The 24,995-nt window shown below is 45.6% G+C and overlaps 1 protein-coding gene across 3 annotated transcripts in view; it reads right to left on the bottom strand.

Annotated features, from left to right (window-relative positions):
- Window positions 1-4,415: 4,415 nt before the first annotated feature.
- Window positions 4,416-24,995, bottom strand: part of tfpia (tissue factor pathway inhibitor a) — a 58,507-nt gene continuing 37,927 nt past the window's right edge. For 2 of the 3 annotated variants that reach the window (XM_041843784.2, XM_041843786.2), the window contains exons 2-6: window positions 19,771-19,971; window positions 9,566-9,742; window positions 7,193-7,294; window positions 5,292-5,486; window positions 4,416-4,860 (exon numbers count right to left, since the gene is read on the bottom strand). In XM_041843784.2, the coding sequence (XP_041699718.2) occupies window positions 4,790-4,860; window positions 5,292-5,486; window positions 7,193-7,294; window positions 9,566-9,742; window positions 19,771-19,971 (746 nt within the window). In that variant the 3' untranslated portion in view covers window positions 4,416-4,789. Of the gene's footprint in view, window positions 4,861-5,291; window positions 5,487-7,192; window positions 7,295-9,565; window positions 9,743-19,770; window positions 19,975-24,995 lie in introns of all 3 variants that reach the window. The other variant, XM_041843783.2, reaches the window with a different exon arrangement.

Here is a 24,995-nt window from a genome sequence, read left to right as displayed (position 1 = left end):
CCGAATGCCGACATTAAATGCTTTTAAAAATTAAAGGTAGCATGTTGACCACATTCGTTGGTGAGTGCTCTGCATTGTTTCAACTATTCCATCAGCAAAGTTTGATCCAATGCATTGGCTGTAAACATTGGGCCTGGTTCTAAATGAGAGCAACATTCCCGCCATTTGATGTCTTCTCATATGGAAGAAGCAAGTGCTGTCACTTGTCACACTTCTCAATAAGTCTACCTGCATATAGGCCTATGCATAACAAACCTGTGTGTGTTCATCTCATTATTAGACTTGGTTTATCCCATAGGCTTTATCATAAGTAGGTAAACTGACTGACATACAGGTAACTGCCCAAATCATTGAAACACTTGACTAAATGAGGGATACAAAGTATATTGAAAGCAGGTGCTTCCACACAGGTGTGGTTCCTGATTTAATTAAGCAATTAACATCCCATCATGCTTAGGGTCTTATGTAAAAAATGCTGGGTAGGCCATACTTTTGGCCATTATTTTGGCTACCATTGCTATGCCCCCATAGGATGACAACGCCCCCATCCACAGGGCACGAGTGTTCACTGAATGGTTTGATGAGCATGAAAACGATGTAAGCCATATGCCATGGCCGTCTCAGTCACCAGACCCTATTCAACACTTATGGGAGATTCTGGAGTGCGCCTGAAACAGCGTTTTCCACCACCATCAACAAAACACCAAATTATGGTATTTCTCGTGGAAGAATGGTGTTGCATCCCTTCAATAGAGTTGCAGACACTATAATCTATGCCAAGGAGTATTGAAGCTGTTCTGGCTCGTGGTGGCCCAACGCCCTACTAAGACACTTTATGTTGGTGTTTCCTTTATTTTGCCAGTTACCTGGATGAGATGTACCGTATGTATACTGTAGCAACAGCTATGTACCTGTGTTCTGATTCTCTATTGTTGTGTGGTTATCAGGGCACGTTTATCCGTTTATTTTTGGGTTTGGCGGGGTTCAGCATGCCAGTCCCCCTGCCGTCTACCAATCAAGGGAACGCCTGGAATGTGTCAGTGCCAGGCGCCCTTGTGGTTGGTGGAACAGCGGTAGCCCCGATATGTTCATTACAAGACAAGAACAGCACAGTACAGTAATTAGCCTAATCCTCCTTGTTTGGTTATTATGTCCATACATCAGTGACACACAGGCTGGGCACTACGTGTCTGTTAAATTCTCTTTTCATTTCCCGACAGTGAGTTGAATACCTGTTATTGTTATAACGGATTTATTTGGCGTAGGCTACGGCCAGATAGTAGCCTGTTGTCACGATCGTCTGACGAATGAGTAGACCAAAGCGCAGCGCGTTGAGCGAACATGACTTTATTTAATTAAAGCCTAACACGAAAACCACAAAACAAATGACGATCGTAAAGTCCACAGTGACAATGACTGTACAGGAACAAAAACCCACAAACACAAGGTGAAAACACACAGTTTAAATATGGCTCCCAATCAGAGATAACGAGCCGACAGCTGACACTCGTTACCACTGATTGGGAGTCACACGACCAAACAAGGAAACAACCACATAGACAACCCAACCAAACAGAACACAACGAAACGAACACACCCTGGCTCAACATACAAAGTCCCGGAGCCAGAGCGTGACAGTACCCCCCCCTAAAGGCGCGGACTGCGACCGCGCCTCAAAAACCCCAAACAGGGGAGGGCTGGGTGGGCATTACTCCTCGGAGGCGGCTCCGGCTCGGGCTTGACCACCACCCTTCTTCAATCCCCCCGTAGCGCCCCCGGTCCGATCTGACCCAGCTGGTAGGATCTGGACTGACGACGCGCACCCCTGGCTTGGCGCGTGAGGCAGGAACGGACCGGACCTGGCCGACGATACGCACCCTAGGCTTGATGCGTGGATTCGGAACGGGCCTCACCAGGCTGACGACTCGCCTCCCTGGCTTGGTGCGAGTAGCAGGAATGGGCTGGATCAGGCTGACGGCTCGCACCCTTTGCTTGGTGCGAGTAGCAGGGACGAGCTGAACCAGGCTGACGACTCGCACCCTTGGCTTGGTGCGAGTAGCAGGAACGGGCTGAACCAGGCTGACGACTCGCACCCTTGGCTTGGTGCGAGTAGCAGGAACGGGCTGGACCAGGCCGACGACTCGTACCCCTGGCTTGGTGCGAGTAGCAGGAACGGGCTGAACCAGGCTGACGACTCGCACCCTTGGCTTGGTGCGAGTAGCAGGAACAGGCTGGATCCGGCTGACGACTCGCACCCTTGGCTTGGTGCGAGTAGCAGGAACAGGCCGGGCTGGGCTGGCGACGCACACCGTAGGCTCTGTGCGTGGAGCAGGAACAGGCCGGGCTGGGCTGACGACGCACACCGTAGGTTTTGTGCGTGGAGCAGGAACAGGCCGGGCTGGGCTGGCGACGCACCCCGTAGGCTTTGTGCGTAGAGCAGGAACAGGCCGGGCTGGGCTGGCGACGCACACCGTAGGTTTTGTGCGTGGAGCAGGAACAGGCCGGGCTGGGCTGGCGACGCACACCGTAGGCTTTGTGCGTAGAGCAGGAACAGGCCGGGCTGGGCTGGCGACGCACACCGTAGGTTTTGTGCGTGGAGCAGGGACCGGCTGGGCTGGGCTGACGACGCACACCGTGGGTCTGGTGCGTGGAGCAGGGACAGGCCGAGCTGGGCTGACGACGCACACCGTGGGCCTGGTGCGTGGAGCAGGGACCGGCTGGGCTGGGCTGACGACGCACACCGTGGGCCTGGTGCGTGAAGCAGGGACAGGACGAGCTGGGCTGACGACGCACACCGTGGGCCTGGTGCGTGGAGCAGGGACCGGCTGGGCTGGGCTGACGACGCACACCGTGGGCCTGGTGCGGGAAGCAGGGACAGGACGAGCTGGGCTGACGACGCACACCGTAGGCCTGGTGCGTGGAGCAGGGACCAGCTGGGCTGGGCTGACGACGCACACCGTAGGCTTAGTGCGTAGAGCAGGGACAGGCCGGGCTGGGCTGGCGACGCGCACCATTAACTTAGTGCGTAGAGCAGGGACAGGCCGGGCTGGGCTGGCGACGCGCACCATTAACTTAGTGCGTGGAGCAGGAACAGGCCGGGCTGGGCTGGCGACGCACCCCGTAGGCTTTGTGCGTAGAGCAGGAACAGGCCGGGCTGGGCTGGCGACGCACATCGTAGGTTTTGTGCGTGGAGCAGGAACAGGCCGGGCTGGGCTGGCGACGCGCACCGTCCATTTGGTGCGAGGGGTCGTAACAGGCCGGACCGTACTGGGGACACACACCACTGGCTCTACCCCGGGAACTGGAACGGGCCGGACCGGACTGGTAATACACCCCAGTACCACTCGCCGTGCCTCTACATCTCCTTTCCCTACTTTGACCAGTAGCCCCCGTAACCTGGTGGCCTTTTGAATTCGCCCCTTCTCTGCCTCCGTCAGCCCCGTCGTCCATGCCCTGTGCCCCCCCCTAAAAATTTCTTGGGGGTGCCTCTCGTCCCTCCGACGCTGCTCCCACATCCAGGCTGCCGATTCCTGGACACGCTGCTTGGTCCTTTGATGGTGGGTTTTTCTGTCACGATCGTCTGACGAATGAGTAGACCAAAGCGCAGCGCGTTGAGCGAACATGACTTTATTTAATTAAAGCCTAACACGAAAACCACAAAACAAATGACGATCGTAAAGTCCACAGTGACAATGACTGTACAGGAACAAAAACCCACAAACACAAGGTGAAAACACACAGTTTAAATATGGCTCCCAATCAGAGATAACGAGCCGACAGCTGACACTCGTTACCACTGATTGGGAGTCACACGACCAAACAAGGAAACAACCACATAGACAACCCAACCAAACAGAACACAACGAAACGAACACACCCTGGCTCAACATACAAAGTCCCGGAGCCAGAGCGTGACACCTGTGTGAGTTCTGGGTCAATAAACAGTTCAATTCGAGAACAGTTTTGGACATTATCTCATTTATGATCTATCGAGGTCATTACATATTATCATAACAAATCTAAATGTAGGCTATGATTGCAGAGAAATTCCAGACAAACCAATAGGTAATTTGTCCATTTGCGGTCATATATCATTCAAGTGAAAGCCATATGGAAACGTTAGCCTATCATGATAATACAACACTGCCCCCCTGTGTCTAAAAGATGCACTTATCAGAGTAGTCAATTCCAATAGCCTGCATATTGCAATATGAAAGGGGACTTGGAACAGAATGCACAAAAATGCAATGTTGATGACTATGCCAAATGAAATGTAGTCTCCAATGGGTTGATTGCTGATATTGTTGATATGTTGTTTTCACCTGGGTTTAAAAAAAATGCAATGTTTTTTTTTTTTATGGTAAGACATTACTCACATGAAGGGGTAAAATAATTAAACAGATAATGTACAGTAATTGATACAGATAATGTGTTTTATTGTATGATATTACATGTGCAGTGCAGTACTTTTGGGTTTATGAATGTTCATAATTTGTCAATTAAACAACTTGTCTGTTGTCCTTAGGAAAAAAAATACAATTATATACCTGTGTTTGGTATGTGACAGTAAAAACAAAAGTATGAAATGGTGATATTACAAAACAAATCTTCTTACAAAAGGGTTAAAAGGTTACAATAAGCGATACAATATTACACAATAGGTCAAAACAAGCCTTTTATACAACTGCCGTAAGACCACAAGAACATACCAAAGTCAAATAAGAATGATATAAATAAAGATGAATGAAAAAGTAGTGTGTGTAGGAATGGTTTAATACGAAGCCTTTATTCAGACAGATCGAAATAAGATGTTGGTGTTCTTTTTCTTTATACGAATGACCTTCCCTTTGTGATGATGATCTGAAAATGGAACAAAATGGCACAAATTAGTCATTTTTAACACTTATCCATGGCACTAGTCTAGAAATGAACATTGCATAATGTAAATGTTAATTAGCAAAAACACTGTTAATTCAATGTGCGGCAGGTAGCTTAGTGGTTAAGAGCGTTGTGCCAGTAACCGGAAGGGTGCTGGTTCTAATCCCCAAGCTGACTAGGTGAAAAATATGTCGATGTGCCCTTGAGCAAGGCACTTAATCCTGTAAATCGCTCTGCTAAATGACTAAAAATAAATAAATGAAAGACCTACGGGTGGAACAAAAGTACTGTACGGACACACCTATTTCAAATAATACAACTTTGAATCAGGTGTGTTAATGCTGGGCTGGAACAAAAACCTGCAAACCCAGGTACCTCTATAGGGCTGGTGTTGGAGATAACTTGGATCTTACCTGGCTTCATACACATCTTCATGCAGCGTCTCTTGAGGACAAAGTTGTTCTTGTTGCCCCCGCAGCCACTGTAGCGCAACGACTGACATCTCTTTGCCTTGGGGTTGTACACATATCTCCTCTGAGTTCTCTCCTCTCCGTCACACGTTGTGCCCTTGTCAATGGGACTGAGACAGAAGTCCGGAGGATTGAAGTCTGAAAGAAACGCACAGAGGCAATTGTAAGATGAAATGACGTGCTAATAACACAAGTCATGGTGTACAACAATGACTCCATCGTACCAAAGGCAACTTTTATTAGTATGTACAGTGTAAGTGTCTAGGCTACATCTGCAGTGGAGTTCTGATAGAACATACTTTCCTAAAAGCCTGGATGTGAGGTTAATGGAAATCTACTGTTACAGTGACTACTAGACTCTGATGCTTCTACTATTACTTTGTACATGTACCATTTCAAAGGAAACCTCAAGCATCAAACTGTGGGAAAAAAAAATCAACAAAATGTCAGCCTTGGGGTAAGGGAGTGCTAAAGATCTCTTATATCACTTCACTGGAATTACAACCACGTATACAGAGACACTACTTAACTGGATTCACTGACCTGGGTGGAATTCTGTAACATGAATCATTTTAACATTTACATTTTTAGTCATTTAGCAGACGCTCTTATCCAGAGCGACTTACAGTTAGTGAGTGCATACATTATTTATTTATTTTTTTCATACTGGCCCCCCGTGGGAATCGAACCCACAAACCTGGCATTGCAAACGCCATGAGCTACATCCCTGCCGGCCATTCCCTCCCCTACCCTGGACGACGCTGGGCCAATTGTGCGCCGCTCCATGGGTCTCCCGGTCGCGGCCGGCTACGACAGATCCAGGATCTCTAGTGGCACAGCTAGCACTGCGATGCAGTTCCTTAGACATAACTACTTGTCTGTGACTGAGAGATGGCCAAAGACTCCCTGTGCCCCTTTGTACTGCGTTGTGACCTCTGTACCCAGACAGTGGTGTTTCTGAGCACTAACTCTCTCCTCATACCTTGTACACTCCCATTCTAATAGCAGTGAATCAGTGTCACATGGAAGGAGGAGAAGGGAGGAGGTATTGTGGGCGCTATGCTGCCTTTATACGTTGTAGTGTTTACCAGCAGCTAAACTATTTCTGAGATAGCGCATGTAAATGTACTGTCTCTCTCTCTTACCTAGCTATTGTAGTTGCTGTAGTACACATGACAAATGACTGCACTCCTGGATTCCTGTGCTCAAAGCGCCTCACTGTATTAGTAGTTGTGATACTGTAGGTAACTTAAAGGGAGATACATCACGCCACCACGAGGGGCTGCCAAGAGATTGTAGCAATACAATAGTGTTCCCAGCATTGACAGATCCACAGGGTTACATGGTGTGTCATTTCCACTATCTCGATACAACTTTTCCCTCAGCCTTTTCTTCCCTCAGAATTCTCTAAAAAAACAGCTGACATGATATCAGCCCTTTCACTTTAGTGTATGTGGTTCATGGTCTTCAGAGATCCCACAACCCCACTTTCCTGGCCCTGCCAAGCAGAAGGGCTGACTGGCATGCTGGGGAAATAAAAAGCTGCTTGGGCAAACAGTGTAATGTGCTGACGCTGTGTACAGTATCATGAAAAAGTAGGCCTACAGGCAAATTTAATGCTCAAATGAAACAATGACTTTGTCTGATTATTGAAACATTACATCAATATATGGTTATGTTTATAGACATCCATTTTATTAAATCAGATTAGGCCTACCTGAGATATTTTTGGTGCTACTGCATAATTAATTAGATTTTTTAATCTATTACTAGAGCTATCATTTGTTGAATAAATAAAGATTATACAAACATGAACTCAAAATACATAAACATTGGTGTCTTACCAGTTACTTTGAGAGGCTGTACCCTGGGCTGGCTAGTGGGTTCTGGGACGGTGACCTCCAATTTAGGGACCACATCCAATTTAAGGGCCACAGTGGCGTTTTCTGCCATGAAACCAAAGCATAGTTAGAGTTTACTTCCATAATAAGTTACAGCATGTAACAGAAATGTACTATAATACAAACAGTGTACTACAGTCGTGGTCAAACGTTTTGAGGATGACACAAATATTAATTTTCACAAAGTCTGCTGCCTCAGTTTTTATGATGGCAATTTGCATATACTCCAGAATGTTATGAAGAGTGATCAGATGAATTGCAATTAATTGCAAAGTCCCTCTTTGCCATGAAAATGAACTTAATCCACATTTCCACTGCATTTCAGCTCTGCCACAAAAGGACCAGCTGACATCATGTCAGTGGTTATCTCGTTAACACAGGTGAGAGTGTTGACGAGGACAAGGCTGGAGATCACTCTGTCATGCTGATTGAGTTAGAATAACAGACTGGAAGCTTTAAAAGGATGGTGGTGCTTGAAACCATTGTTCTTCCTCTGTTAACCATGGTTACCTGCAAGGAAACACGTGCCGTCATCATTGATTTGCACAAAAAGGGCTTCACAGACAAAGATATTGCTGCTAGTAAGATTGCATCTAAATCAACCATTTATCGGATCATCAAGAACTTCAAGGAGAGAGGTTCAATTGTTGTGAAGAATACTTCAGGGTGCCCAAGAAAGTCCAGCAAGCGCCAGGACCGTTTGCTAAAGTTGATTCAGCTGCGGGATCGGGGCACCACCAGTGCAGAGCTTGCTCAGGAATGGCAACAGGCAGGTGTGAGTGCATCTGCACGCACAGTGAGGTGAAGACTTTTGGAGGATGGGCTGGTGTCAAGAAGGGCAGCGAGGAAGCCACTTCTCTCCAGGAAAAACATCAGGGACAGACTGATATTCTGCAAAAGGTACAGGGATTGGACTGTTGAGGACTGGGGTAAAGTCATTTTCTCTGATGAATCCCCTTTCCGATTGTTTGGGGCATCTGTAAAAAAGCTTGTCCGGAGAGGACAAGGTGAGCGGTACCATCAGTCTTGTGTCATGCCAACAGTAAAGCATCCTGAGACCATTCATGTGTGGGGTTGCTTCTCAGCCAAGGGAGTGGGCTCATTCACAATTTTGCCTAAGAACACAGCCATGAATAAAGAATGGTAACAACACATCCTCCGAGAGCAACTTCTCCCAACCATCCAAGAACAGTTTGGTGACGAACAATGCCTTTTCCAGCATGATGGAGCACCTTGCCATAAGGCAAAAGTGATAACTAAGTGGCTCGGGGAACAAAACATCTACATTTTGGGTCCATGGCCAGGAAACTCCCCAGATCTTAATCCCAGTGAGAACATGTGGTCAATCCTCAAGAGGCGGGTGGACAAACAAAAACCCACAAATTCTGACAAACTCCGAGCATTGATTATGCAAGAATGGGCTGCCATCAGTCAGGATGTGGCCCAGAAGTTAATTGATAGCATGCCAGGGCGGATTGCAGAGGTCTTGAAAAAGAAGGGTCAACACTGCAAATATTGACTCTTTGCATAAACTTAATGTAATTGTCAATAAAAGCCTTTGACACTTATGGAATGCTTGTAATTATACTTCAGTATACCATAGTAACATCTGAAAAAAATATCTGAAAACACTGAAGCAGCAAACTTTGTGAAGACCAATACTTGTGTCATTCTCAAAACTTTTGACCACGACTGTACTCTGTTATTAAAACCTGTTCACCAAGGAAGTAGCATTATAATATTAACATACAGCATAGAGAAGTTATTACACCTACAGACTCAGAATTGATGAAGATAAATTGGTATTGATATTTTTTGGGACAAATGCTGTCAATGAATGTAAGCAAATTTGAAATCAGGCCTATGTCTAAAATAATTGAATATGCTCAAAAGGCAAAAAAAAATATCTTCATGCAAAATGAAGGTGAAGCATGACTTGATGGTCGGAAAAAAAAATCCATCAACAAGATAATTTTCCAGTAAGTGCAATATCCACAGGGCAACTGCACTGAAATGACTTATCTCCTATTTGCACTGCAGCAAAAAAGTTAGTATTTGGCCTTTCAAAGAGGTATGACTATCTAAGAACCCACAGCAAACTTTTCAGCCATCAGATTAGTAATATACTGCCCTAGCACATTCACGTTAGTCATTTAGCAGACTCTCTTATCCAGAGCGACTTAGTTAGTGCGTTCATCTTAAGATAGCTAGGTGAGACAACCACATATCACAGGCATAGAAAGTACATTTTTCCTCAATAAAGTCCAGCAAAGTCAGTGCTAGTAAGGAAAGGTGGGTTGGTCCCTTTCGGACTACCTGGGTTCTGGCATCTGGCCTGGCACTCTTTCATACTCTTGAAGTTGTTGGCGTTGCCGAAGCAGCCTCCGTAGTAGAAGTGCTTGCACTCCTGGCTCTGGCTGTCAAAGAGGTAACGCGTCACCAGACCTCGACACGGCCCCGGAGCCTCCTCCAGGTGACAGGGACTCTTGTCAACTAGAGACAGACGGAGGTAGATGGAGAGAGAGAGAGAGGGCCGAGTGAGAGAGAGAGATAACATTATTGAGATACTGACAAGAGGAGAACATTATTGAGATACTGAAAAGAGGAGAACATTATTGAGATACTGAAAAGAGGAGAAATGGGTACTAGCTACTGAGTCATTTGAAAAGTTGACAGCCGGAAATGTTGAAAAGTACAGTATGGGAAATGGGCTTCCTGTTCCCCGAAGTCAAATACAATCTACACTACGCTGCAGTCTACCCTTGGATCCCAGTACATTGACTTCCAGGCAAATAGTGAATAATAGAAAAAAAGAGGTGGCACTAAGACTGGAGTGCTAGAACAGAAAATACAGAAAATATGATGAGAGGGGGAGGGAGGTGTAAAGAGAGCGGGAGAGAGAGAGAAGACATACTCAGGCATGGAGGAAGATTATTTGATTTGATTTGAGATAGAGGGTCGACTGCTGACACAGTTAGCCATGAATGGACAGGCAGTGACATGGACATAGTGAGATGTGGAGAGAGAGATGACGTGACAAGAGAGAGAGAGAGAGCGAGAGAGAGAGAGCGAGAGAGAGAGAGAGAGAGAGAGAGAGAGAGAGAGAGAGAGAGAGAGAGAGAGAGAGAGAGAGAGAAATAGAGAAAGAGAGAGAGAGAGAGAGAGAAAGGACATTTGAAGTAATAAAAAGACACCACGTTACATTCAAATCAAATCAAATCAAATTGTATTTGCCACATGCGCCGAATACAACAGGTATTCACCTTACAGTGAAATGCTTACTTACAAGCCCTTAAGAGCAGCAGTAAAATAACAGTAGGGAGGCTATATACAGGGGGTACCGGTACAAAGTCAATGTGCGGGGGCACAGGTTAGTCGAGGTAATTGCGGTAATATGTACATGTGGGTAGAGGTAAAGTGACTATGCATAGATAATGCAAATAGTCTGGGCAGCCATTTGATTAGCTGTTCAGGAGTCTTATGGCTTGGGGTAGAAGCTGTTAAAAATACTTTTGGACCTAGACTTGGCGCTCCGGTACCGCTTGCCTTGCGGTAGCAGAGAGAACAGTCTATGACTGGGGTGGCTGGAGTCTTTGGCAATTTTTAGGACCTTCCTCTGACATCGCCTGGTATAGAGGTCCTGGATGGCAGGAAGCTTGGCACCAGTGATGTACTGGGCCGTACGCACTGCCCTCTGTAGTGCCTTGTGGTCGGAGGCCGAGTAGTTGCCATACTAGGCGGTGATGCAACCAGTCAGTATGCGCTCGATGCTGCAGCTGTAGAACTTTTGGAGGATCTGAGGACCCATGCCAAATATTTTCAGTCTCCTTAGGGGGAATAGATTTTGTCGTGCCCTCTTCACGACTGTCTTGGTGTGTTTGTACCATGATAGTTTGTTGGTTATGTGGACACCAAGGAACTTGAAGCTCTCAACCTGCTCCACTACAGCCCTGTCGATGAGAATGGGGGCGTGCTCGGTCCTCCTTTTTCTGTAGTCCACAATCATCTCCTTTGTCTTGATCACGTTGAGGGAGAGGTTGTTATCTTGGCACTACACGGCCAGGTCTCTGACCTCCTCCCTATAGGCTGTCTCATGGTTGTCGGTGAACATTGAGGAGGAATGTAGGGGGAAGAGGCAGAAATAAGATGAGTTGAGCACATCACTGGAACCATAGTCAAGTGCCGATGAAGCATGGGGTAAGCACTATGCAGTAGGCAGATAGGGTATGGGTATCATCCTCTTCATCACGGCAGGTAGATTTACCTCTGATGTCTAAACAAATATCCAACAACAACCTGTCACTGTCTGAGCAATACAAGGAGGTAAGCAGGAGAAGTTATGACTGGACTATAAAGTGTGAACTTCCCATGTATTTTGTATAGAAGCGGGCTAGTCAAAGCCTTTCCCAGTACAACATACTGTACATATCCGTTATCAAATTATGTGACAGGTGAACTCATATTCCATTGCATTTGCTAGATGTCCTGAAACCTTTGAAGGGCTTGCAAGTTTCACCGTTTTCTATCAAAGGCGACAAACAAGGGTGCCCTTCAAACGTGGAATGAATATTTGATACACCATCCAACAACCGTTAATTAAACAATTAAAACATAATTTGTTCAGGTACAGTACTTTTCCAAAGTTTGCACTTGTGGAGTCCTCGCTGACTTCCCTTGAACAATAGACCTGGACGCGTGCCACATAGATGTCATCCAGGGGGTTGGGTGGTTGATTAGATTTTTACCCCATCTATAGGACATATCCCACAGCTGAAATGACTAGCCCAGGGCAAAGCCCCAGTAGATAAAAGTCACTTCATATTCTGATACTTTATGGCTGTGATATTGCATTTACTTATTATTACTTAATTAATTAAAAATATTTCATCATCGGGCGAGACACCCCAAAAATGAAGAGGTCATTAATATGTAAATGCTGTAATTAAAGCAGTACTAATCCCTCAGCCTCTCTGAGTTCTCCCAGATGAATAGAGGTCTAGAAGAGTCTGTCTGAGATAAACTAACAACTGAGTCAGTGTCATCCCCAAATATGTTGTGAATAATTATCCTACTGTTTATCCATTTATCACCAAATATCAAGTCCTTTTTAATTTCTAAACATTGCTTTACCTGACTGTGTAAAAGCATGTCAGAAAGAATGACATTTACTTTAACAGTAACACAACAAGAGAGCATACTTTTTTCCCTTTGTGCTTGAGTGACCCAGCCCGTTGAATAATTCAAAACAGGGATTCAACCGAAAGGCATCTAAGGTGGAAAAAGCTATCTGTGTTTTGGTGGTGAATTAATGGTGACCCATCAGAATAATAATATGTCCCTCTGTCTTTCAAGGGTATGGCTGCTGTCCAACATGACATACTCACTGGAATATGTCAGGAGTTGTCCAACACACTAATGCACTGTTCTTATACACTACAGGTCAAACATTTTAGAACACATTTACATTTTAGTCATTTAGCAGACGCTCTTATTCAGAGCAACTTACAGTTAGTGAGTGCATACATTTTTCATACTGGCCCCCCCTTGGGAATCGAACCCACAACCCTGGCGTTGCAAGCACCATGCTCTACCAACTGAGCTACAGGAGGGCTACTCATTCAGGGGTATTTCTTTATTTTTGCTATTTTCTATATTGTAGAATAATAGTGAAGACATCAAAACTATGAAATAAAAAATATGGAATCATGTAGTAACCAAAAAAGTGTTAAACAAATATTTTGACTGGTATATTTGAGATTCTTCAAATAGCCACCCTTTGCCTTGATGACAGCTTTGCACACTCTTGGCATTCTCTCAACCAGCTTCATGAGGTAGTCACCTGGAATGCATTTCAATTAACAGGTGTACCTTCTAAAAAAGTTAATTTGTGGTATTTCGTTCCTTCTTAATGTGTTTGAGCCAATCAGTTCTGATGTGACAAGGTAGGGGGGGTATACAGAAGATAATAATAATATGCCATTTAGCAGACGCTTTTATCCAAAGCGACTTACAGTCATGCGTGCATACATTTTTGTGTATGGGTGGTCCTGGGGATCGAACCCACTACCTTGGCGTTACAAGCGCCATGCTCTACCAGCTGAGCTACAGAGGCCTATTTGGTAAAAGACCAAGTCCATTTTATGGCAATAACAGTTCAAATAAGCAAAGAGAAACAACAGTCCATTACTTTAAGACATGAAGGTCAGTCAATACGGAAAATTTCAAGAACTTTGAAAGTTTCTTCAAGTGCAGTCGCAAAAAACATCAAGCGCTATGATGAAACTGGCTCTCATGAGGACCGCCACAGGAATGGAAGACCCAGAGTTACCTCTGCTGCAGTGGATAAGTTAATTAGAGTTACCAGCCTCAGAAATTGCAGCCCAAATTTTTAGATTTTTGGTTCCAACCCCAGTGTCTTTGTGAGGTGCTTTGTGTATTTCCCACCATAAAGCATGGAGGAGGACGTGTTATGGTGTGGGGGTGCTTTGCTGGTGACACTGTCTGTGATTTATTAAGATTTCAAGGCACACTTAACCAGCATGGCTACCACAGCATTCTGCAGCGATACGCCATCCCATCTAGTTTGGGCTTAGTGGGACTATAATTTGTTTTTCAACAGGACTATGACCCAACACACCTCCAGGCTGTGTCAGGGCTATTTTACCAAGAAGGAGAGTGATGGAGTGCTGCATCAGATGACCTGGCCTCCACAATCCCCCGACCTCAACCAAATTGAGATGGTTTGGGATGAGTCGGACTGCAGAGTGAAGGAAAAGCAGCCAACAAGTGCTCAGCATATGTGGGAACTCCTTCAAGACTGTTTGAAAAGTATTCCAGGTGAAATTGATTGAGAGAATGCCAAGAGTGTGCAAAGCTGTCATCAAGGCAAAGGATGGCTATTTGAAGAATCTCAAATATAAAATATATTTTGATTTGTTTAACACTTTTTTGGTTACTACATGATTCCATATGTGTTATTTCATAGTTTTGATGTCGTCACTATTATTCTACAAAAATAAAGAAAAACCCTTGAATGAGTAGGTGTGTCCAAACTTTTGACTGGTAGTGTATATAGAAAAGTATGTGGACACCCCTTCAAATTAGTGGATTCGCCTATTTCAGCCACACCCGTTGCTGACAGGTGTATAAAATCAAGCACACGGCCATGCAATCTCCATAGACAAACACTGGCAGTAGAATGGCCTTACTGAAGAGCTCAGTGACTTTCAGCATGGCACCATCATACGATACCACCTTTCCAACAAGTCAGTTCGTAAAATTTCTGCCCTTCTAGAGGTTTCCGTGGCAGAGCAGCCGCACACAAGCCTAAGATCACCATGCGCAATGCCAAGCGCCAAGCTTGCCGCCATTGGACGCTGGAGCAGTGGAAACGCGTTCTTTGGAGTGATGAATCACGTTTCACCATCTGGCAGTCCGGCGAACTAATCTGGGTTTGCGGATGCCAGCAGAATGCTACCTGCCCGAATGCATAGTGCCAACTGTAAAGTTTAGTGGAGGAGGAATAATGGTCTGGGGCTGTTCTTCATGGTTCGGTAGGGAAACCGTAATGCTACAGCATACAATGACATTCTAGATGATTCTGTGCTTCCAACTTGGTGGCAACAGTTTGGGGAAGGCCCTTTCCTGTTTTAGCATGACAATGCCCCCGAGCACAAAGCGAGGCCCATACATTTACATTACATTTTAGTCATTTAGCAGACGCTCTTATCCAGAGCGACTTACAGTTAGTGAATACATATATATTTATTTATTTTTATACTGGCCCCCCGTGGGAATCAAACCCACAACCCTGGCATTGCAAACACCATGCTCTATCAACTGAGCTACATCCCTGCCGGCCATTCCCTCCCCTACCCTGGACAACGCTGGGCCAATTGTGCGCTGGGCTGCGACAGAGCCTGGATTCGAACCAGGATCTAGTGGCACAGTTAGCACTGCGATGCAGTGCCTTAGACCACTGCGCCACTCAGGAAATACAGAAATGGTTTGTTGTGATCGGTGTGGAAGAACTTGACTGGCCTGCACAGAGCTCTGAACTCAACCTCATCAAGCACCTTTGGGATAATTGGAACGGCGACTGCAAGCCAGGCCTAGTCGCCCAACATCAGTGCCCGACCTCACTAATACTCGTGGCTGAATGGAATCAAATCCCCACAGCAATGTTCCAACATCTAGTGGAAAGCCTTCCCAGAAGAGTGGAGGCTGTTATAGCAGCAAAGGGGGCACCAACTCCATATTAATACCCATGATTTTAGAATGAGATGTTCAAGGATCAGGTGTCCACATACTTTTGGTCATGTAGTGTAGCTTTCACCTGGATTCACCTGGTCAGTCTATGTCATGGAAAGAGCAGGTGTTCTTAATGTTTTGTACACTCAGTAGTATGTATACTGTGTATATATATATATATATATATATATATATATATATATATATGTAATCAGAGGAGGCTGGTGGGAGGAGCTATAGGATGACGGGCTCATTGTACTGGCTGGAATGGAATGAATGGAACGGATTGAAACGTCACGGTCTACCTGGACTGAGTCACAAAGGACAATACTTCTGGTATCCTTCCCTCCTCCCTTCCTTGAAGTAACCATTGATCTGACATGACATAAATGGTGAAAGCGATGCGGTGGAAAGTCATGACAGATCCGTGAGGAAAGGAGGGAGGCAGGACGGTTACGTTTCAAGACTACTCCTATTGTGCCATTGAATTTTCTTACATAGGCATTAAAAACGAATGGCCACTAGATGGAGCCATTAATATTCCAATGTATCCCAGAACAGGGCCTCAGCTTCATCAGGACTTACTGATAGAGAGGATCTCCTTTAAAAGAGGAATTAAAGAGTTTTATAAAGCTAGAAATAAAACTGGGTTAATTAAGCCTCGACACTGAGACCCTCTGACGCGTCGGCACTCCCATACTCGCATTGACCACAGATGCCCCCTCGTCTGAAGAGGCCTCTCGGGAGACGATGCCACACAAATGTAACTAGAGGACTGCAGGCAGGTGAATAGTGGCCGACGATTTATATGCCATTTATGCAGCAATGTCAAAAAGGTTACGGTTGTTTACAGTTGGCAGGATAAGCTTTGACGAGACTTCCACATGACACGGCTATAGCAATTAGAGGTCTAAACTGGCAGAGCTGAATAACGTGTACGTTGGAAATTCCAGGAGCGAGTGACATAATGGGATCTCTAAGCTACAGTTAGAGCTGTTATCTACAGAGTGTCCCATGATCTAGCCAGACCCCATTCTTCTAAACTCTCATATTGTTCAGCCTGTCAGTTTCAGTTTGGAGTGGGAGGGAGTTTATTTAATATTTCCTGTTACACATTCATAGTGAAGCTAAAGCATGGAGCTGAGGTCAGAGCAAGGACCTGGAGTGGCTCTCTGCTTGTGATTGGTAGGGGGTTGGGGTACCAGAGGGGGAGGAGGGCAGAGGACCTCTGTGACACATAATGCCCTGACACAGAAGGGGTAATTTTTACATTTTAGTCATTTAGCAGACACTCTTATCCAGAGCGACTTACAGTTAGTGAGTGCATACATTTTCATACTGGCCCCCTGTGGGAATCAAACCCACAACCCTGGTGTTGCAAACACCATGCTCTACCAACTGAGCTACAGGGGACTAGAGATATGGTCCTCTGTAGCCAGGGAGCTGTAAACCAACCAAACGAGCCGGGGGATTCGCTGAGTAATTCCATTATTCTTTGTCCTCTTTGGCACATTAAGAAAACAACCATTAAAAAAAAAATGGCAGGCGCTCTTATCCAGAGCAATTGGGGTTAAGTGCCTTGCTCAAGGGCACATCGACAGATTTTTCACCTAGTTGGCTCGGGGATTAGAACAAGCGACCTTTCGGGTACTGGCACAACACTCTTAACCACTAAAGCTACCTGCCGCACCAACAATGCCTTGCCACAGGCTTGGAACAGTGTGTGACTTAGACCTTGAGCCTACTTATTGAGAGTGAATGAGGTGAGTTTTTCTCATGAAACGCTTTGAACACCTGCAGAAGTGTTGCGTAACTCTATTACCATCATCATTGTCATCATCCATTGTCTGAATTTACAGAAATTGGTGGAGAGCAGACAGATTGATTAGGTAAAAGGTAAATGAGTTGTCGTTGCTCAAATGCTGTTAACTATTTGTTTTAAATGTTCCTTTTAAGACTTTGAGAGAGAAATATGTTCCTTGAGAATTTCTGTTTATGACAACAGTCTTCGTATTGTTCACATTCAGAACATGCAGGTGTTGAGAGAATTGAAGTAAATGTCCCAATATCTGATGTGTTTCATGTGTCCTTGACTGTTGACTCCTACATAGACATTATTTTAATCTCGAGGTTTGGTATAGAAACATATTTTGACATTGTCTCTTGACACAATGGCTTTGGATACTACTTACATATTTCAGTGGAACAGTGATGTTAGCCCTGACCTCACAGACCCCATTTCACTTTTCTACTTTTCTTTTACGCATGATTCATTCCAACATGACTGGTGTCGTCGGCGTGTTGAATACAACAACAATGAATCACAATAAAAGTGTTGCCGGCCCGGCAGGATGCAAATTCACCCACAATTCCCTTGTACATCAACTGAATAATGCACACAATGATACAACGTTGTACCACAATGACATTGAGAAATTATTTTAAGAAACCAGTGTTTCTAGCTACAGACAAAGTAGAGTATCACACGTGGTTTCTCTACTGTGATATCCACAGCATAATTCATATTGATCCGACGTCTATGAATATTGCTTCTATCTCATTTCAATAACACCCAAGGTTTAGGTAACACTCAAAATGAATTGCAGGAATGTATGTATGCACGCACGCACACACACACACACACACACACACACACGCACACGCACGCACGCACGCACACGCACGCACATGCACGCACACACATGCACACACACACACACACACACACACAAACACGCTTTGATCCTATGCACATATTACAGTGTGGATTGAAACAGCTAACTTAGTTTTCTGTAATTTAGCCAACTTTGATGTCACTTTTAACTCGCCCAGACACTACCCATGTACTACATAATATTATTAAGAGATAACAGCCCAATTGTGTCTACAATGAGAATGAGCCTGGATGCCAGTCTGTTTCACATAGCCAAACAGCCAACAGTGCCATTGTCCCAGGCTTGACAATAGATTTGGCTGATAGTTTGACAGAGAACCGTCCAAACTTTCTCGGAATGGAACGTCCAAACTTTTCTCGGAATGGCACTGGGAATGTGTTTGGGAGAGAATGTTTGGTCTGATAATCTTATCAAAGTGAAAACAACAATAGCATTCCACCCAAATCCATAAAGCATTAAAACTGTATTGCTAAGTTGAACATATGATAATATAATAATAATACGGCATTTAGCAGACGCTTTTATCCAAAGCAATTTACAGTCATGTGTGCATACAATTTGACGTATGGGTGGTCCCAGGGATCAAACCCACTACCCTGGCGTTACAAGCGCCATGCTCTACCAGCTGAGCTACAGAGGACCACGTGATAGGACACTGGGAACTCCCTACTATTATTCAATAAAACCTGCATGCCAAACCAACTACGTCGATGACCTCATCGTGTTTATTGGCTCAAAAACAGTGAGTACGTTTGATTCGATAATAAACTGATTATGACATTAGTTATGTAAACACTTTACTCTGCTTATCTTAATCAGCGTGAGGTCATAATTGAAGTCAGAATATGCTGATTAAAACACCTGGTTTTCTGAGCAATCTTTAGATTTATTAGAACATGTAAACAACTTAATCGGCGTTCCAGCGGTGTGTTTGATCTGAGCATGTGCCAGTACCGGTAGTGCAAGTGCTTCCCTGTTATGCGTGAGTGAACAGAGTTTGGAAAAATTTAAAGTATGTTTAAAAATAGTTTTCACATACAAACTTTAAATGTCCGAACTCAGAATCAAATAGTCTTTGCAAAAAGAACATGGTAGAACGTTTATTTTGATTGGTGATTTTCTGTAGCCTGATTTCAAATGTGTCCATGTAAACAGGATTATTAGGGAAATTGTTCTTCTTGCAAAGCAGGTAAACATTTTAATCAAACTATTATATTAATCTTACTATCCACAATAATCACATTATTGTATGCATTTAACCATACTCAGTGTCCAATCTATTTTTATATATTGGTAATATGGCAGATATTTGTTTTGAAAAGGACGGAAACCAACAACATAGTAACCAGGGAATTAGTTGACCAGGGAACATCTTATCATTCCTAGTAAAGGAAATATAATCTACAAAAGGTACATTTCCTGGAGAACATGTGTGTGCTTGCTTCAGCTGAATAAATACAATAAAATATCAAGTGTCTTTCTGAATATACAGAATGATAAATGGTACACAAATTAGAAAAGAAAATCACACATCAACAGAGGCACATTTTTACATTTGACCTGCAAAGAAATCAGAGAAAGGGTCCAACAACTCACCAGAGACCAGGCACATTCCCTCACACGCCTCCAAGGTCTCAAAATTGTTGCCGTTGCCTCTGCAACCGCCAAACTGGAAGGCCTCACAGCGGCCCGTGTCAATGTCGAAGTAGAAACGCTCCTTTAATGCCTTGCATGGCCCTTCGTCCTTCTTCAGGGCGCACGACTGGTGGAAAATGAAGAGCTCAGGCTGGGCTCCATCTGCTATGGAGAGAAGAAAGCCAAAGTTAGCATACTGCCATGCACAGATTGACAGAATTCATGGACATGCTCTGGTGTAATTTAGGTCTTTAACCCGAGGCTTTGGACTAGGTACAGTGACGGAAAAAAGTATTTGATCCCCTGCTGATTTTGTACGTTTGCCCACTGACAAAGACATGATCAGTCTATAATTTTAATGGTAGGTTTATTTGAACAGTGAGAGCCAGAATAACAACAACAAAATCCAGAAAAACGCATGTCAAAAATGTTATAAATTGATTTGCATTTTAATGAGGGAAATACGTTTTTGACCCCTCTGCAAAACATGACTTAGTACTTGGTGGCAAAACTCTTGTTGGCAATCACAGAGGTCAGACGTTTCTTGTAGTTGGCCACCAGGTTTGCACACATCTCAGGAGGGATTTTGTCCCACTCCTCTTTGCAGATCTTCTCCAAGTCATTAAGGTTTCGAGGCTGACGTTTGGCAACTCGAACCTTCAGCTCCCTCCACAGATTTTAAATGGGATTAAGGTCTGGAGACTGGCTAGGCCACTCCAGGACCTTAATGTGCTTCTTATTGAGCCACTCCTTTGTTGCCTTGGCCGTGTGTTTTGGGTCATTGTCATGCTGGAATACCCGTCCACGACCGATTTTCAATGCCCTGGCTGAGGGAAGGAGGTTATCACCCAAGTTGTCCTGTCCCCTTAACAGAAAAACACCCCCAAAGCATAATGTTTCCACCTCCATGTTGACGGTGGGGATGGTGTTCTTGGGGTCATAGGCAGCATTCCTCCTCCTCCAAACACGGCGAGTTGAGTTGATGCCAAAGAGCTCGATTTTGGTCTCATCTGACCACAACACTTTCACCCAGTTCTCCTCTGAATCATTCATATGTTCATTGGCAAACTTTAGACGGGCCTGTATATGGCCAACACCAGAGAGCTGTGTAAGGACATCAGGGATAAAATTGTAGACCTGCACAAGGCTGGGATGGGCTACAGGACAATAGGCAAGCAGCTTGGTGAGAAGGCAACAACTGTTGGCGCAATTATTAGAAAATGGAAGAAGTTCAAGATGACGGTCAATCACACTCGGTCTGGGGCTCCATGCAAGATCTCACCTCGTGGGGCATCAATGATCATGAGGAAGGTGAGGGATCAGCCCAGAACTACACGGCAGGACCTGGTCAATGACCTGAAGAGAGCTGAGACCACAGTCTCAAAGAAAACCATTAGTAACACACTATGCCGTCATGGATTAAAATCCTGCAGCGCACACAAGGTCCCCCTGCTCAAGCCAGCGCATGTCCAGGCCCGTCTGAAGTTTGCCAATGACCATCTGGATGATCCAGAGGAGGAATGGGAGAAGGTCATGTGGTCTGATGAGACAAAAATAGAGCTTTTTGGTCTAAACTCCACTCGCCGTGTTTGGAGGAAGAAGGATGAGTACAACCCCAAGAACACCATCCCAACCGTGAAGCATGGAGGTGGAAACATAATTCTTTGGGGATGCTTTTCTGCAAAGGGGACAGGACGACTGCACCGTATTGAGGGGAGGATGGATGGGGCCATGTATCGCGAGATCTTGGCCAACAACCTCCTTCCCTCAGAAAGAGCATTGAAGATGGGTCGTGGCTGGGTCTTCCAGCATGACAACGACCCGAAACACACAGCCAGGGCAACTAAGGAGTGGCTCCGTAAGAAGCATCTCAAGGTCCAGAAGTGGCCTAGCCAGTCTCCAGACCTGAACCCAATAGAAAATCTTTGGAGGGAGCTGAAAGTCCGTATTGCCCAGCGACAGCCCCGAAACCTGGAGGATCTGGAGAAGGTCTGTATGGAGGAGTGGGCCAAAATCCCTGCTGCAGTGTGTGCAAACCTGGTCAAGACCTACAGGAAACGTATGATCTCTGTAATTGCAAACAAAGGTTTCTGTACCAAATATTAAGTTCTGCTTTTCTGATGTATCAAATACTTATGTCATGCAATAAAATGCATATTAATTACTTCAAAATCATACAATGTGATTTTCTGGATTTTTGTTTTAGATTCCGTCTCTCACAGTTGAAGTGTACCTATGATAAAAATTACAGACCTCTACATGCTTTGTAAGTAGGAAAACCTGCAAAATCGGCAGTGTATCAAATACTTGTTCTCCCCACTGTATGTGAAGATGTATGATTAAGGTGGGAGGGGGGCTCAATAGGCCAGTCTGGGTGACGCGGGGCATTAGACAAGGATGCCCTCTATCAGGGCAGTTATATACACTAGCCATTGAGCCTTTTTTGGGCCTGCTACGAAGGAGACTGCAGGGAGTGTGCTGGACAGGCATAGCAGTGTCAGCGTATGCAGATTACGTTTCTGTGATGGTCAGGGATGGTCAGGATATGCAGGCACTAGAGACTAGTCTGAAGGTGTACGAGGGAGCTTCGTCAGCTAAGGAGAACTGGGGCAAGAGCAAAGCTCTGTTATGTGGGGAATGGGGGGATAGGGCCCCTCTGCTTCCAGGGGGTTTGCAGTGGAGTTGTGAAGGGCTTAACATTTTGGGGGTGTACTTGGGCTCGGAGAGGTGAGTCAGGAAGAACTGGGAGGGGCTGTCACAGGCAGTGGTGTCAAGACTGGCCAGGTGGAGGTGGCTCCTGTCCCAAGTGTCATATAGAGGGAGGGTGCTGATAATCAACAACCTGGTGGCATCTTCCCTGTGGTATACACTGGCTGTCCTCAACCCCCCCGCCGGTCTGCTCGCAGACCTGCAACGCAAACTGGTGGATTTTTTCTGATCGGGCCATCACTGGCTGAGGGCGACAGTGTTGTATATGTCCGTAAATGAAGGAGGACAGGGCCTGGTGGAACTGGAGAGCAGGGTGGCTGCATTCCGACCAAAGGTGGCGCAGAGACTGCTGTACCATACTGATGTCGGCTGGAGGGAGCCAGCATGCGCGCTGCTGAGGAGAGCTGGCGGATTAGGGTTGGACCGGCAGCTATTCCTCATGAGGCTGGAGGGGCTGAGTACAGCAGGTCTCTCTGATTTTTACACTGCGGTGCTGAGGGCCTGGCAGCTACTAAGGGGGTGTGGAGCCTGGGCTATGGGTGTGGGAGGAGCCTATCTTCCACAACCCAGCCATCCTTTTGAGATCGGTTCAGTCGGCCACCCTGAAGAGGCGACTGATGGCAGCGGGATTACTAAGGCTGGGTGACCTGCGATTGCTGGGAGAGGAGGGGTGGAAAACCCCAGAAGTCCTAGCACAACAAACAGGACTAAGATCTCTTAGGCTGCTGGAGAGATTCCTGGGGGAAGTCCAGGAGGCACTGTCTGAGCTGGTAAAGGGGGTGTTTGAGCGACCAAAGGGGGAGGGGCCACCAATGTTTCCGCCACTGCACTTGACGGCAGAGACTGGGGACTGGCAAGGGGGTCTGGAGAACTTGTTAGATTTTAACACTCCGAGCCTGGGGGAGTTTGAAGGGGTGGGAGGTAAAGCCCTCTACAACCTCTGTATTAAGGTAAGGAACATCAGGAGCCTAACAGGAGTGAATGCACATCAGTGGCAGGGAGTATGTGGGGCGGAGACTATGGTGGGTTTTAGATGGAGGGGGCTCTACAAACTCCCAGTACCAAAGAGGTCAGGGGACCTCCAGTGGAGGGTTTTACATGGAGCCCTGGCCACAAACAGCTGGGTGACACGGGTTGAACCGGGAGTCGGACAGGGGTGTCCTTTCTGTGTCATGAGTGAAACTGTGATTCATGTGTTTTCTGTGTGTGCCAGGTTAATGCCTTTAATGTCTGTGTGAGAGGTTGGGGGTGGAGTTTACTGTCAGGATGTTTATAATGGGGTACAGGTATTCAAAGAAGGAAAATGCTAAATGTGTGTTGTTGAATTTTCTCTTTGCTCAGGCAAAGTTAGCTATTTGGATAACAAGGAGGAACAGGGTCAAAGGTGGGGGGATAACAGACCCTTTACTATTATTTAATGGGATGGTCTCTGCGCGCCTTAGGGTGGAATTTGAGTTCTATAAAATGATAAAAAGTGTGGAGATGTTTCAAGAGATATGGTGTGTTGGGGGGGCTGTCTGTATAGCTGGCGAAGATGGTCTGGATATACGGTTGTCTCTCTCTCTCTCTCTCTCTCTCTCTCTCTCTCTCTCTCTCTCTCTCTCTCACTCTCTCACTCTCTCACTCTCTCTCACTCTCTCTCTCTCTCTCTCTCAACAGTGTTGCAACAATGTGCAAATAGTCCCCTTCCTGTTGTGTTCTGGCCAGTCTGGGTCTGGAGTCAGCTTGCTGTGAATGTCCCGTCCCTTCAGATCACACTGTGAGGAGCATAATCACTGTCTGAGGAGAGCTGGGGCTCTGCAGATGGTGGGATGGGGGGGTTGAGTGACAGCTTCCTTCCCAGTGGGTGGATCACTGAACCTTCAACATCCTGATCTTTCTGATCTGCCAAGTGGGGCTGGGTTTTCCTTTTTCCACACTGTAGATCAGGTTAGTTGGTTCCTCTGGTTATGCTGTAGATAGTTACTTACAGTATGTAGTATGTGATACATATTGTTAACTTGATGTGTACCTTTTATCATATACAGCTGCATATACAATGATATAAACAACCGCAATGTGACAATCAAGATCGATAACAGTCTATTTTTATATCTAATCATGGTCACAGTAATTCGGTGTGTGACGCTTTGTTGGCATACCAGCTCAGTTGGTAGAGCATGGCGTTTGCAACGCCAGGGTTGTGGGTTCACTTCCCACGGGGGGCCAGTATGAAAAAAAAAAAAAATTATGCACTCACTAACTGGATAAGAGCGTCTGCTAAATGACTAAAATGTAAATGTAACCTCACAACTATTAAATGCTGCGGGATTCCCTGCCGTATGGCATCCTCAGTACTTCCAGCCCAGCAACACCTCCAGACTGCCCAGGCTCCACCATGCTGCCCAGACCCCAGCCAGCCCACAGCAGGACAGCCGTCTTTACAAATACCCTCTCGCCTGCCAGCCTGCCGCTGGGCTTACGGCAGTTTGCTTTTG

This window comes from Coregonus clupeaformis, chromosome 23, assembly GCF_020615455.1.
Source record: "Coregonus clupeaformis isolate EN_2021a chromosome 23, ASM2061545v1, whole genome shotgun sequence".
Taxonomy (NCBI): Eukaryota; Metazoa; Chordata; class Actinopteri; order Salmoniformes; family Salmonidae; genus Coregonus; species Coregonus clupeaformis.
The sequence above is the reverse complement of the archived record's forward strand: the minus strand, read 5'-3'. Positions and strand labels throughout refer to the sequence as shown.